This window comes from Saccoglossus kowalevskii, chromosome 8 (assembly GCF_978046115.1).
Source record: "Saccoglossus kowalevskii chromosome 8, keSacKowa6.1, whole genome shotgun sequence".
Lineage (NCBI taxonomy): Eukaryota > Metazoa > Hemichordata > Enteropneusta > Harrimaniidae > Saccoglossus > Saccoglossus kowalevskii.
The window spans coordinates 16,580,286-16,597,417 of NC_140648.1; the positions used below are offsets into that span (position 1 = coordinate 16,580,286).

Genomic DNA, 17,132 nt, shown 5'->3' on the forward strand with positions numbered 1-17,132 from the left:
TGGTATTAGAGAATGGTTATGAAATGACACTAGTTCTACACTTATATAACAGGAACCTCCCAAGAACATAAGCTGTCAGACCTAGGGAAGATTCAGTTAATACTGTGTTAGTGTGAAAGGGGCCAATAGTCTCTTGTAATGACAGGCGAATTCATGGGACAGTTTGAATATTGAATGATTGTGGACCTGTCCAAGCTAGTTTTGTTCCTAAAAAGACCATGTTATAGTTATGACAGGCGACATATTCATCAAAAGATTACATGACGTCTGCACATACTAATACATTCAAATCTTCTAGGGCAAACTTATATGTTCATAATCCTTTCATTCAAGGTGACATCCTCTCTGATGTTGGCAAAATACTTCAAGTAGTGGTAGCTACAGTGCAAATACTCCCAAGTCTATATCCGGGTGATTGGCTATTCCAACTTGCAGACTGACTGTGTTTAATCCAAGGTTTATCACAAGTAGTGTGTGTAAAAAGTTTACAGGAATTGTTAACAACCCAGAGAATCTCATTTGGAGCCAACACAGTGTTTAATCATGCAGTTGAACACATTAAACAGAGTTCTTCATCCGTCTCCCGTGAATTGCCATCACTTCAGTGCTTTCAGTCCAAGAAAGAGCACATCAGTCACACGACTGCTATGATTAAAGAGGCCAATGCAAAGAGTATCTCTCTAATTAGCAATACAGAGACTGGAGTCAGATGCACAAGCATTAATTAGATTATAGTTGTCACATACGACTTGTTTACCACTTCTGTGTCACTAAGAATTTTCTAGAACCATACTGTGTCTGGGTGGAATATTTTAGATTTTTTTTAGAAACTGGTTGAATAGGTAATATAACACTGTAGAAGGCAATTGGAAGTAATATGGAACATTCTAGAAATTTATAGTAAATTCCAGACTCATTATGTATGCTGATGTAATGGTCTATTTATAGACAGTGGGGGTATATATATAGGGAAGTTGTTTAGCACTGAGTTCAGATCAGATCGGAGATCTCGTTGAATTGTATTGGAGTTTAAGTATCTAGTCATTGGAGTAGTGGAGTTTTACCGCGTTATTGTACTTGATGTTTGCAGAGTATAATAATACCAGTACCAGTTTAAACCTCATCTGTTGGCTCCGTGTTCGTATGTTATCATCGCCGCCAGGGAAGTCTTTCTGTTACTGTTGCCATTTTGGTATTTGAACCATCACACCTGTACTATACCAATAATATTACGTTGCGTGTGACAATAGTACATCTAAACCATGATTCATTATGACCCATGTGCTCACAAGTGAGATTTTCTAAGATTAGTGAACAAAGACAGTTGTGCATTCCCACCATTCTCATTGCTGTTGAAGAAATTTTAGTGGACTGACATACTGACACTGATAGCAAGCGTGGTATAGTAACCTCTGCTTCTCTTAGTATCATGATGGGTCATTCGAAGGAGCTGCCATCAGACAACACATTGCTCACCAATGAAACCACAAATGCTTCAATTCTTTGCTTGAAATTGCTCAAACAACTCAATCATGCAAGAAGTTTTTTTTTAGTCTAATCATCAAGTGTGCATATTTTATGCATTCCATCAAAGTCTCTGGAGAGTCTATACAAATAGGTGTATCACAAGGGGGTAATCATCCACTTTATCCCACTATTCTTGTAGTAGCCGATTATTTACTTTATTTGTTCAATGAGTAGTTTTGTTCTAAGGTTTTCTATACATACGGATTTGACAACTCATAAGATAATTCCATGCTTAAACCTCTGGTCAGAGAGGCAGTAAAAACTGTTTTCATGTTGGTTACCAACCAACTGTTGCCTTGGTCTCTGTCTGCAGTCTTAGATATGTTGAACAGATCTATATGGGATCGGACAGGATGTCTCTACTTTCGATTGGTCTCGACAAACAGTATTTTACTGGCCCTAGTTCAAGACTAATTTGCTCGACGCAGGCATGATTCAGAACAGTCTGAAAAACGCCCCATAAATTCTCAAGATTTGCTATTCATGAAATTTTATTCAAACTACAAAATTAGATATGATCATTTCTCAAAGATGTCCCAAAAAGAATATGAACTTTCTATTGTTATGCAAACAATGTTTGGAAGCTGCCGCGGTTGTATTCATATGATTATTGTAAACTGCTATTGTAAGTCTCTCTGGCATTCTCACATATGAGTTGTAAATCGTACACAACTTGAAAACCTACTTCTTTATTCAAATTGTAAAATGATCAATTTGGTTTTATTAGCCAAGATCAAATTGCTTGAGTACATACATTGTTTTCTATTAGTTTGAAGAAGTTCGCTAAAGCTGGGGTTCACCCAAAGCATACAGAACCTAGACCACCTGATCTATTGGGAATTTGATTGTATATAAATATGTATTTAATTTATCGGGTAAAAATCACAAATCATTCAAGAAATCTCTATGGTAAAAAGACATTATAATATATAATAAATATCTTTTCAATCTGATATATATTTATGGTTTGGTTTGGCTTTTGTATTAAAAGTCAAATTGTCCGTACATGCGCAGGAGTGTTCGACATTCACGCCCTCAACGGTGTGAGCAATTCTCATCGTATTTAGTGTTTCACATTTTTATTCTTTCATAATATTTTTTAATTGAAAGTTGAAATATCACATTATTAATTATTCCGATACACCTGTTTTCCCACTAAACGAGTGGGGTGGGGGGTTTCTTATATTTGTGTTCAGCTCACAGACTGATTCGCTTTGAGCATACGAGGCTTTATGTTGACCCGTGAGATAAGGATGGTTTACGCGTTGATTCATTATGAGTATAAATGACCTTATATGAATGCCTACGTATACATACACGCTATCCTCTTTAGTATAATGTCAATACACGGCAAGTGAATTATTTGCAATAAAATAATATATTGGCCAGTGCAGCTGACGCCTCGTGTCACTACAAAGGAGTGGGCAGGTGGATTTAAGTAAACAATGTTTTGAAATATACTCTCTCATTGGAAACATCCAGTTCGCTGATTTTATCATATACACTAGTTTTTAAATAATTTATAGTAACCTATATATTTATAGTAATAATTTCAACTTTTTTTGGCTGATTATCAAAATTAAATAAGTTCTGTCTTGATATTGTGTCGTTGGTTCAGTTGCTATCACTACATTAACTATTTATTTATTTTAAAGAGCATAAGTAAAGAATTATTCTGTCATGGTGGCGTCAGTATTGTAGGCCGTACGCCCACGTGCACATGACACGTGTGTATATCACAACACCGTGGCACCGTATAAGGTCAGATGTCCTTTGCCTTCGCACGTTATGCTGTTCATAAAATCTGGAAAATACAATTATTATCACCGAACTTGTTTTCAAGCACATTGATCAAACATCAATAGAAAGAAATCTACTATCGATTCCCATGTTTATATCACAGGGAGCCCAGGAACTATAATCAACTGTACGCACTCCCTATGAGCGAGGGGGAGGGGGTATCGGCTGGTCTATTTCTTACACTAGATACCAGCCGATACCCCCTCCCTCACAGGGAGTGCGTACAGTTGATTATAGTTCCTAGGCTCCCTGTGGTTTATATAATAAAATATCGCATGTAGAGGAAACTACAGGATCTCCAAAGATTTTGACAATTTATTTCTACAATAATCAATGAGAAACACATTTAAAAGAAAAAGTTGATAGATTTGTGTCTACTTTATTAGGTCGAATACACACGACCGACCTTGAAAGGTCATTCTAATGCTATGTGACCGATATAATATTTCGTTATTTTATCCCCACCTTTTATAGAAATATACATATCTACATGTAAAACATGCTCACTCGTGGTTTTTTAGTTCAAATGTTACCCGAAGTCTAGAACGGCAAAGTATAAATACCAGAGTGTTGAATGGAAATAGCAATGCAATCGTCCGATATTTATTCAGTAAAACATATTGAATTCGGTGCACGTGTTCATTCGGAATTTACACTGTAATACAAAGCCGGTCATTCTCAATCTCAAATAATCATATGTATTTCTAAATACACTGTTCGCACGCTTTCCAACCAGACGTGTAATTTGGACACGTATTTGCGCAATGAGCATGCTAGAAGGACAATGTGTGGCATATTCGATGTTTGGATAGTATGAGGTCATATCCGGGTGTCCTTTCCATTCAGTGTAGTTCTCAGGTGTTTCATAAATAACGGTCTCAATAATGCTTCACGTTATACAAGACTCATTCAATAGCAGTTTACAATATCCATATGAATACAAGCGCAGCAGCTTCCAAACATTGTTTGCATAACAACAGAAAGTGCATATTATTTTGGGGACATGTTTGAGACTAGTTCGAGAAATGTTCATATCTAATTTTGTAGTTTGAATACAATTTCATGAAAAGTAAAGCTTGAGAATTTACTAGGGCGTTTTTCAGACTGTTATGAATCATGCCTGCGTCGAACAAATTAGTCTTGAACTAGGGCCAGTGACTTTGATGGAATGCATACAAAAGTTGCACACTTTATGATTGGACTAGAAAAATTGGGGCATTTGTGGTTTCATTGGTCAACAATGTTTTGTCTGATGACAGCTCCTTCCAATGACCCATCAGGATAATAAGAGAAGCAGAGATTACTATACCACGCTTGCTATCAGTGTCAGTATGTCAGTCCACTAAACTTTCTGCAACAGCAATGAGAATGATAGAATGCACAATTGTCTATGTTCACTAATCTTAGAGAATCTCACTTGTGAGAACGTGGGTCATAATGAATCATGTACTATAATCTAATTAATGCTTGTGCATCTGACTCTAGTCTCTGCATTGCTAAGTGGAGAGATACTCATTGCTTTGGCCTCTTTAATGATTGCAGTACTGCCATTTCTTGGACTGAAAGCACTGAAGTAATGGTAATTCGCTGGAGACGGATGAAGAACTCTGTTTAATGTGTTCAACTGCATGACTAAACACTGGGTTGGCTCCAACTGAGATTCTCCGGGTTGTTAACAATTCTTTTGAACTTTTTACACACACTACTTTAGATAAACCTTGGTTTAAACTCAGTCTGTCTGCAAGCTGGCCAATCATCGTGATATAGACTTGGGAGTATTTCCAATTGTTGCACTGTAGTTACCACTAGTAGTTGTCAACGTCACCTTGAATGAAAGGACTATAAAACATATATATTGCATCATATATTGCATCTGTTTTGCTCTTATATATATATTCCATAACACACTGCTAGAAATACATCTGGTTTGCTCACATATATATTGCATAACACATTGCTAGAAATGCATCTGGTTTGCTCACATATGTATTGCATAACACATTGCTAGAAATGCATCTGGGTTTCACACATATATATTGCATAACACATTGCTAGAAATGCATCTGGTTTGCTCACATATATATTGCATAACACATTGCTAGAAATGCATCTGGGTTTCACACATATATATTCCATAACACATTGCTAGAAATGCATCTGGGTTTCACACATATATATTGCATAACACATTGCTGGAAATGCATCTGGGTTTCACACATATATATTCCATAACACATTGCTAGAAATGCATCTGGTTTGCTCACATATATATTGCATAACACATTGCTAGAAATGCATCTGGGTTTCACACATATATATTCCATAACACATTGCTAGAAATGCATCTGGGTTTCACACATATATATTGCATAACACATTGCTGGAAATGCATCTGGGTTTCACACATATATATTCCATAACACATTGCTAGAAATGCATCTAGGTTTCACACATATATATTGCATAACACATTGATAGAAATGCATCGGGGTTTCACACATATATATTCCATAACATATTGCTATAAATGCATCTGTTTGCTCACATATATATTGCATAACGCATTGCTAGAAATGCATCTGGGTTTCACACATATATATTCCATAACACATTGTTAGAAATGCATCTGGTTTGCTCACATATATATTGCATAACACATTGCTAGAAATGCATATGGGTTTGCTCGCATATATATTGCATCATATGTTGCTAGAAATGCATCTGGTTTGCTCGCATATATTGCATTATATATTGCTAGAAATGCATCTGGTTTGCTCGCATATATTGCATCATTTATTGCTAGAAATGCATCTGGTTTGCTCGCATATATATTGCATCATATATTTCTAGAAATGCATCTGGTTTGCTTGCATATATATTGCATAACACATTGCTAGAAATGCATCTGGTTTGCTCGCATATATATTGCATCATACATTGCTAGAAATGCATCTGGTTTGCTCGCATATATATTGCATCATATATTATTAGAAATGCATCTTGTTTGCTCACATATCTATTGCATCATATATTGCTAGAAATGCATCTGGTTTGTTCGCATATATATTGCATCATATATTGCTAGAAATGCATCTTGTTTGCTCATATATATATTGCATCATATATCGCTAAAAATGCATCTGGTTTGCTCATATATATATATTGCATAACACATTGCTAGAAATGCATCTTGTTTGCTCACATATATATTGCATCATATATCGCTAAAAATGCATCTGGTTTGCTCATATATATATATTGCATAACACATTGCTAGAAATGCATCTGGTTTGCTCGCATATATATTGCATCATACATTGCTAGAAATGCATCTGGTTTGTTCGCATATATATTGCATCATATATTGCTAGAAATGCATCTTGTTTGCTCATATATATATTGCATCATATATCGCTAAAAATGCATCTGGTTTGCTCATATATATATATTGCATAACACATTGCTAGAAATGCATCTTGTTTGCTCACATATATATTGCATCATATATCGCTAAAAATGCATCTGGTTTGCTCATATATATATATTGCATAACACATTGCTAGAAATGCATCTGGTTTGCTCGCATATATATTGCATCATATATTGTTAGAAATGCATCTGGTTTGCTCGCATATATATTGCATCATATATTGCTAGAAATGCATCTTGTTTGCTCACATATCTATTGCATCATATATTGCTAGAAATGCATCTGGTTTGCTCGCATATATATTGCATCATATATCGCTAGAAATGCATCTGGTTTGCTCACATATATATTGCATAACACAGTGCTTGAAATGCATCTGGTTTGCTCGCATATATATTGAATCATATATTGTTAGAAATGCATCTGGTTTTCTTACATATATATTGCATCATATATTGCTAGAAATGCATCTGCTTTGCTCACATATATATTGCATAACACAGTGCTTGAAATGCATCTGGTTTGCTCGCATATATATTGCATCATATATTGTTAGAAATGCATCTGGTTTTCTTACATATCTATTGCATCATATATTGCTAGAAATGCATCTGGTTTGCTCGCATATATATTGCATCATATATTGTTAGAAATGCATCTGGTTTTCTTACATATATATTGCATCATATATTGTTAGAAATGCATCTGGTTTTCTTACATATATATTGCATCATATATTGCTAGAAATGCATCCTGTTTGCTCACATATATATTGTATCATATATCGCTAAAATGCATCTGCTTTGCTCACATATATATTGCATAACACAGTGCTTGAAATGCATCTGGTTTGCTCGCATATATATTGCATCATATTTTGTTAGAAATGCATCTGGTTTGCTCACATATATATTGCATAACACATTGCTAGAAATGCATCTGGTTTGCTCACATATATAATGCATCATATATTGCTAGAAATGCATCTTGTTTGCTCACATATCTATTGCATCATATATTGCTAGAAATGCATCTGGTTTGTTCGCATATATATTGCATCATATATTGCTAGAAATGCATCTTGTTTGCTCATATATATATTGCATCATATATCGCTAAAAATGCATCTGGTTTGCTCATATATATATATTGCATAACACATTGCTACAAATGCATCTGGGTTTGCTCACATATATATTGCATAACACACTGCTAGAAATGCATCTGGTTTGCTCGCATATATATTGCATCATATATTGCTAGAAATGCATCTGGTTTGCTTGCATATATATTGCATAACACATTGCTAGAAATGCATCTGGTTTGCTCGCATATATATTACATCATACATTGCTAGAAATGCATCTGGTTTGCTCGCATATGTATTGCATCATATATTATTAGAAATGCATCTGGTTTGCTCACATATATATTGCATAATATATTAGAAATGCATCTGGTTTGCTCGCATATATATTGCATCATATATTGCTAGAAATGCATCTTGTTTGCTCACATATCTATTGCATCATATATTGCTAGAAATGCATCTGGTTTGTTCGCATATATATTGCATCATATATTGCTAGAAATGCATCTTGTTTGCTCATATATATATTGCATCATATATCGCTAAAAATGCACCTGGTTTGCTCATATATATATTGCATAACACATTGCTAGAAATGCATCTGGTTTGCTCGCATATATATTGCATCATATATTGTTAGAAATGCATCTGGTTTTCTTACATATATATTGCATCATATATTGTTAGAAATGCATCTGGTTTGCTCACATATATATTGCATCATATATTGTTAGAAATGCATCTGGTTTGCTCGCATATATATATTGCTTCATATATTGTTAGAAATGCATCTTGTTTGCTCACATATATATTGCATCATATATTGCTAGAAATGCATCTTGTTTGCTCACATATATATTGCATCATATATTGCTAGAAATGCATCTGGTTTGCTCACATATATATTGCATAACACAGTGCTTGAAATGCATCTGGTTTGCTCGCATATATATATTGCATCATATATTGTTAGAAATGCATCTTGTTTTCTTACATATATATTGCATCATATATTATTAGAAATGCATCTGGTTTTCTTACATATATATTGCATCATATATTGCTAGAAATGCATCTTGTTTGCTCACATATATATTGCATCATATATTGCTAGAAATGCATCTTGTTTGCTCGCATATATATTGCATCATATATTGCTAGAAATGCATCTTGTTTGCTCACATATATATTGCATCATATATCGCGAAAAATGCATCTGGTTTGCTCACATATATATTGCATAACACAGTGCTTGAAATGCATCTGGTTTGCTCGCATATATATTGCATCATATATTGTTAGAAATGCATCTGGTTTTCTTACATATATATTGCATCATATATTGTTAGAAATGCATCTGGTTTTCTTACATATATATTGCATCATATATTGTTAGAAATGCGTCTTGTTTTCTTACATACATATTGCAACATACATTGCTAGAAATACAATATACATATATATTACGTTATAATTACCAACCTGGTTGGAGACTGAATGTTATTCTTGTTAAGTCTATGTTTAATGAAATTCAGGCTACGCGCCACGCTGATATTCGACTCATTATTACATATTCTAATCATGTATTTGGTATCATGGGAGTTATTGTCAATTAAGTTGTATTACTAGCAATGTTGTTTATTGAATTTCAGGTAATTAACACAGTGGTTTCACAGTAGATCGACTTGGAGATCGGTTTGCTGAACATCTATCACCAACTACATAAGGAAATCATTTTTATTAAGATCCACTTCATTTTAATTTTAGGACGTAACATTACAGATATATCCATTTATAATATATGTGACATGACAACGAAAAACACCACAGGCGCGTCGAAGGGAAAACTGTATATTTCGCCCTGAAACTGAAAACATCCCTTTTGCTTTTGTTTTATATGTGTGCTCATATGTTCTGTCTACATGTACAATTACGCGCATTGTCGTTTAAAGTGTAACTGAAATTATTCATGTGAATTGTTGTTAAATTCTTCGTATATTTCATACAATTAATCCATCAATAAGAGAAGCTTATACGGGTTATGTATATCCGTTCGACCGCAAAAAGGAAACAAAAAAGTGCTATTCTATTTTCAACGAACATTTTATTTCTGGCAATATCTTTACTTGTGTTTAATTTCTATAATTATAATTATATACATGATTAATATGCACACTTGACAATTTATGCTAATTTGCATCAGCATTTCTCAAGTTATACATGAAATTCTTTTTTTTATAGTGTTTTTGCAACAGATGTTGTTTTGCCATTTTACCCACAATAAAGTCCTGGAAAATCAAAATGATGGACAAAGTATACTAATTATAGCACGAAAGGTGACCTGTAAAAGCTCTAAATTGCATTCCCGTGTATATATGGAACTCTCATATCTGGAAGTGTCATATTGTTCGCCTTGTCTTCTCTTTTTAAACATTTTTCTTAAATAGCTATTGTTAGAAACGTCTAGCTGTTCTGCAAATTTACTATAGACATCGATTTCCAGATATTGACTGCTATATATCATAGATGTAGCATCAGCTTATATTTCCGAGAACTCTATCTTCTTTTATGTTTAATTTTACAGCACATAAGGGTGTTGTTATTTAAATTTTTGAAAATAACACCGGTGTTAAAATATTGTTTAATGTATCATGTCTGGCTGGAATTTGAGACCTTATATCTCGCATGCGTTGGAAAAAACTGAAATATATATAATTGAATAAAAGAAAGAAATATAGATAATCAATTAAAAATATATGAACAATAGATCAATATCGATACGTCGTCTCAAGGAAAGTTATTATTTTATTTTTCAAATTGACGTTTTTTTTTATACTTTACCAGTATATTATTTTTTCTAATCAGGTTAACAAAAGCAAACACATCTTATTTTCTCCCGTTCCTTTGTCTTTTTGTTTGTTTTGCGCATGCATTACAATCATTCCATGTTCTCAGTTGCAGTGATTGGCCCCAACCAGCAGTATTGGAATATAGCGCACTGATTTAGTTGACAAAACAGTGAGCAGTATTGAATTCTGCTTGTTTATTTTTTTTGTTCTTAGTACGAGCATCGATTTATTGAAATGAGATGAAACAATATTGACAATAATTATTATTATTTATATATAATATAACGATTATTGACGTGAAAAAAAAAACAATTTACTGAAATTACGGATTATTTAGTTATTTGAACTTTTCAGCGGTAAGTGAAGAGCGAGTTACGAACCAGGGTGTAAAGTCTGAATGTGTTTGTTATTTTAGTAAGTGACATGGCAGTGCAAATGTGTGACAAAACAACAAATGACGTTGGTTTGTGTTCTGCTATATTATTGTTGTAAGATATTCCTTATGATAATAATTACATATGGACATGACAATGGCCTCTAATAACATATCGCCTCTGACGTATCAGAATAAAAGTCATGAGCACAGTATCTGCCTACTAGTAGTCATTGTGTGGGAACAACATCTCCGGCTATGGGTCAGTTATTTTTATTTCTCACCGCTTTCTGCATATTTGCTGCCATACATTCTAATGAAGTCAATGGTAAAGTAATTGTTACGAGAACAGAAGTACCAACCGAAGAGGATGGCGAACCGGTAAGATATCTAGAATTAATCATAATTTAAACAGTGGGAGATTCCAAATCCGATTTTAATTTCAGGGGCTAACTGAAAAATATATATAACTGTGAATAAATCTGTTCAACATCGGTAAATAAAAACTATACGAGCGAAATTAATTTCGTTATAGTCCAGGGGGTTATAGTGGATATGCATGTTTTCGTGGCTCATAATAGAATTCGAGTTTTGCAGAGCAGCACAGACGTCATGTCAGATGTCATTTCAGTCAGTCAGTCAAAGCTTGTTTCACAAAGCAGTACAGACATCATGTCAGTTAGTCATAGACAGTTTCATGGTAGAGTACAGACGCCAAAGCATTTAACGACAGTTTTGCAGTGCAGTACAGATGCCAAAGTCACGAAAAGAAAGAGTTTCACATATGAGTGCAGTACATGGCTATCAACGAGAGTTTTACAGTGCAGTGCGACTGAGTACGTACACCAAGTTCGCAAAGTGAGATCCACGGTGCACTAGAGAGGCCATATCGGTTAAAGAAAGTTTCATAGTGCAATACAGACGCCATGCCAGTCACAATGAGTTTCACAGTGTTGTACACGCGTCCAGCCAATGAGTGGTGTGCCTTAACAAATGTTCTTTTCGTGACGAAATACATTTTACAGATCTAGAAAGTTGGACTGATTAATTTAGACCCAAGAGGGGCATTTAAAGCTGATTATAACTTGCCATCTGGCTAGAGCATTTCTCAACTCCCCTCCATCCCCACATCTATTGGAAAGTCTCCTTCCCTCCCACATTTTTAGCAAAGTTGCTCCATGCCCATAAAATGTGTTTGTGAAATCCTCCCTCTGCCTGGAAATTTATATTGTATTTCCTTATTTTATATCAGATTTACTCTCTGATTAATCAAACACAAAATCTAGTAAGATCCACCATCACTAAAGTTTTACAATGCCTCCTGGCAGAAAAAAAACCTACCTCAAAAAACATAATTCCTGTCTTTAAAAGGTACAAAATGTTCCCCTGCCCATAAAAATAGATAATACCCCCCCCCCTGTGCTCTAAAAATCATCTTGCTTTTTCGTTAAGCAACTGCTTATCTGCACCTGATCACATACGCCACGACATAAAACGAGAGTTGCACAGTGCAGTACAGACTAGATACATACACCATGCCATGCGATCAACACGAGTTCCACAATGCAGTATAGAGGTTTGAAGTGCAGGGCATACGTCATGTCAGTCAACGAAAGTTTTACAGCGCAGAACAGGCGCCGTGTCTGTTAAAGAGAGTGTTGTAATGTAGTGCAGTACAGTACAGTACAAAAGGCATGTCAGTCAGAAAGGTGTTCGTAGTAAAATACAGACACCATGACAGTCAAAGAGAGTTTCACAGTGTAGTACAGACACCATGTTAGTCAACAAGATATTCACATTAATCTCAGACTCCATGTCAATCACAACGTTAAAATCGTTTTACTTAAAATAACAAATAAAATTATTTCGACACCATACCATTTCATTACCGCTATATTGGTTGTTTTTTATTCTCCCTATTTACTTTTATCGTTAATAATCTCTTGATATCTGTCAAATATGTTATTCCACATCTTTATCATTTACTTACAGGTACTAATCATACCCTTAGACGAACTTCTGAAAACCTATGATGTAAATGCTACCGGTGTTGGCAAGCGGCAACTTGATCTGATACCTTTACCTGCAGGTAGTGATTATACTAGTTTATTTTTCTCATATGTACCACGTGCCCCTTCTGCCACCGGTATGGTAAATACTTTGTATAGAACGCATAAGCATCACCGATGTGTAGTGTGGACCAATTGGCTGTGCTAATGTAATTTGGCCTCGTATGACTCATAGCAAAACGATGTTTCTATCGTTTCATTATGTGTGTGTGTGCCTCTTTTATTCCTCCTTCTGTCTCGAATGACAGCGCCGATACTATGCGTATATTTACCAATTGCATTTGTTACAGTTGTCGCAACAAATAGCAAATGACTTTCTAATTGTTATATTGAAACAATCTACAAATGGCGATCACATAGGCGTAATAAGTGCTTTTTGATTTTATGATAATAGTAGTCGGAAATTTAGAGTATGTTTTTTCGGGTTATCATAGTTTTATTGTATTCGCGTAATTTTATGGGTTCTATTTTCATCAGTATCAGCCGGCGATGGTTTCTAAAAAAAAAAAAAAACGTGTTGTTTCACATTCATTTTGATGTCGTTCTTTTCTTCAACCAGTTACCGTTTTATGTGCCAATCATGTAGTGAAATCTTTCAAGTAACTCTTCGCTTCACTCGAGGTGACAGAGTCGTGTTGGCCACCGCGGATGAATTCCCGATAGATGTTGATGAGATTTCCATCTTTTTCATCTATATAATAGTCACCTTCATCATAACAAACACGTATCCATACTTCGTTAATGCATATTGTGATGAAACAATCGTGTCTGAATACTAATTTGTATTATTTTATTTTTGTCAACAGGAACAGTAATTGCGTATGTGATTTTCGCAACATGCGAATATATTTCATTTTGGGCAATGGATATCACTATGAAATTCAAAGAGGGTTGGCTGGAAACGCGGCATTACACAGACCCAAACGATATTCCTGGTTGGTCAAAAATTAGCCAAAATCCATGGTTTTCATTCAGCGGTGTCCCGACGTTCACCATCACGCTGGGTCCTTTCGACCCGTGTACCAAATGTCACATTGACAGTAAGCTACAGAGTATTGAAGGGTTCCAGCGATTGGGAAATTTCACAATATCGACCGGTAAGATTTTATCGAAATTACGTACTTTGAATTCGTAGTCTTTTGAAAATATCCTAATGTCAAGCTGATGACCGCCATCATGGAAGTCATGGGAACTTCACGTCGCGCCGCGCCCTGTTCGACTCTAATTGTAATATAATTTACTCTTATTAAACTTGCTTTATTTCTTGCCCTCAGATTGCCCATGTGACCCGGGCAGCGGTCAAGGTGATCCGCATTATGTAACCTTTGACAAGAACCATCTAGAATTTAATGGTCCATGCAGTTACGTTCTCACAGAGACCTGTGTTGCGTCTGACTTTGATCTGAAAGTTATTTCAACACACGGTGAAGTGATCAGTCGATTTGTAAACAACGATGTCCGTCGTATAGAGAGTGCGAAAGTAACCACTGGTGCGCACGTACTTGATCTTAGAGACAATGGAGTGATAATGGTATAAATGCTATTTTATCGTGCATAAATTAATTCCTAATTAGAGATTATTCGCAGCTAATATCGTGATAACAACAATAATATTGCGATAGCGTATGACATTATGGGAAGTAGTATTGGTATTGTGTTAAATTAGAATTTGTATGTTAAATTTGCAAACAATTTCGAATGTGCACATTTCTAGAATATTAATGGAAAATGGAATCGCCCGAGACAGTAGGCCATGATGGACTATTCTAAAGTAAACAAGACGTTATCTCGCTCATGGTAGCGCAGTTCTTTTAAGTTTGTTCTCAATATCGACAGTAATCACGTGATATTAATAGTGATCTGATCAACACTGTCAAAGTTGAAGAACAAATATATTATCCCTGGATTTGGAATTTCGATTTGTATGTGATTAATCTGCAATGGGTTAAAAAATAGCACCGAGGTCAAACGATATTGCGTGGTTGTACCGCAGAATATTATTGAAGTCAAAATAGAAATACGGGGATATCACAGTTGTTCTTACGATAATTTATACTAATACCCGAGCATGTTTCCCAGGATAAAACAAATTCAATTAGGGTAAACGAGGTACACTATCATTGAAGATTAGCGTAACGATAGCGTGTATTGTAATTAGGGTAAGTCATACATGTTCTGAAAGCTTAGATATAACAAAATGAACATAATATATTTGACCTGAGCTTGCATAGATGCTGTATACTGTAGCTACTGGAAATACAGTTGATTAAAAATTCATGCCAACAATTTCTTTTTTTTTATTTATTCAACACAGTTGAATGGAGTACTCGTCACAACTAGTGTACTTACGCAAGATGCGCTTGTCGGTGTTCAGATTGTCAGTAACGGCACAGACATCATTTTCTCCGCTTCTGGCAAGTGGTGGATTGAATGGTCCAAGAATGCCCGTAACAACCGCAATCGGTTGTTTGTTGGTATCCACAAAGATTCAGATCTGATAGGAAAAGTGTGTGGTATGCTCGGTCATAAGCAACCAGAGGATTACGTACACATTGAAGGAAAGCTCCCCTATCTTCTGGCCAATGGATCGTTCACTGATAACGCACAAGAATTAGGCCATAGCTGGGAAGTACCTGGCAGGTAATATTAAACTGCCTACTTGACACTGGTGGTCAAAAAAAAAAAAAAATTAATGTCACTCCATCAAGGGAAACTGTCACACGTGGAAAACGCTTCCGTATGTTCCATGGTCTTACGGCTTGGAAGAAAAAATATTGGGTGTCATTTTTGATGACAATTTGAGCATATTGATATTATCTGCAGGCGAATCTCTAGGAAACTTGACTTTCTCAAACGTATTCGCCGAACACTTACTGTAAATACTGCCAAGTTATTATTTAAAAGCATAGTATTACCTCTGATAGACTTTTTGCAATGTAATATGTGTAATTGTGATACTGACCTTAAAATCGTGATGCGAGAATCATCTTAAAATGTCGGTATACCACGCCCTCTGTTGTGATGTTTAAGAACTTGAAATAAGCTACAGTTTTGAGACGTATTGAACTTCATTAAGATGCTATGTTCGTTTTTTTATAATCTTGTCCTTACGATGGTCACCCAGGATAAGTAAAATTATTATCATTATTTATACTTCTGAAAACATCTTTATGCATTTCACACTCTTTTGATTGCCAGTCCTATAAAAATAATCCCAGTGTTTTTATCGGTGGAATAATAATGTCACTAAAATCCATGTACATTTCTTGTTGCATGCGTTCAGTCAATAGTAACGCGGCCAAACCTATATGCACGCTCATTCACTTTTTGTTTTATTTCAGTTGTCCATAGTACGGTATTGAACATCAGAGACACATACTTCTAAAGATTGTTGATATTATGTAGAGAACAGAAATGATTTGCTTGATGATATCTATCGACTTATGGGTGATTTGAATACATTAATTGTGCGACTAATTTATTTCATGCCGTCGCGGGAAATACACTTTCTCCTAATAATAACTTCAAAACAATACTGAATATTATGTAACAATTGTTATCGTGAATCAAGTCGAATGTTTGTAAACTCTTAGAGTAGTAGATGTGTGGGAACTTAATAGTAATAAACAGTGATGCATACGTGGTGGTGGCTGTGTTGTTGTTGTTGTTGTCACTATGATTGTTTCAAATTATATAATAGATGTTTTTCTGTTCACTGCGAGATCCCGCACATTGCGGAAAAGGCGCGGACCGAACGTCTGCTAAAAATCGAATGATTTGATTTTGAACTTGATTTTTTTAAAATATTTTTATAGCTCGCTGTCAAAACGCCGTGTGTGTGTTGGGGGGGGGGGGGGGTATGGCGTTGAGATACCCTAACTTCATAAAAAAAAACATCATCAAATTTGCATAGAACATTACTAATCGTGTAAATACGTCAACAATATTTTCGCGTTTTTTGAATCCCACTCAATGTGTTTACGAGTCTTTGTTT

The 17,132-nt window shown here is 35.2% G+C and overlaps 1 protein-coding gene across 1 annotated transcript; it reads left to right on the top strand.

Moving 5' to 3' along the window:
* The first annotated feature begins 11,312 nt into the window (after nt 1–11,312).
* LOC100371769 (uncharacterized) lies at nt 11,313–16,781 on the top strand. Its single transcript, XM_002734355.4, has 6 exons — nt 11,313–11,450; nt 13,062–13,158; nt 13,945–14,235; nt 14,413–14,669; nt 15,453–15,778; nt 16,480–16,781. Exons 1-6 carry the CDS (start codon nt 11,328–11,330, stop codon nt 16,487–16,489), a joined length of 1,104 nt encoding a protein of 367 aa, XP_002734401.1. The 5' UTR covers nt 11,313–11,327; the 3' UTR covers nt 16,490–16,781.
* The last annotated feature ends 351 nt before the right edge of the window (nt 16,782–17,132 follow it).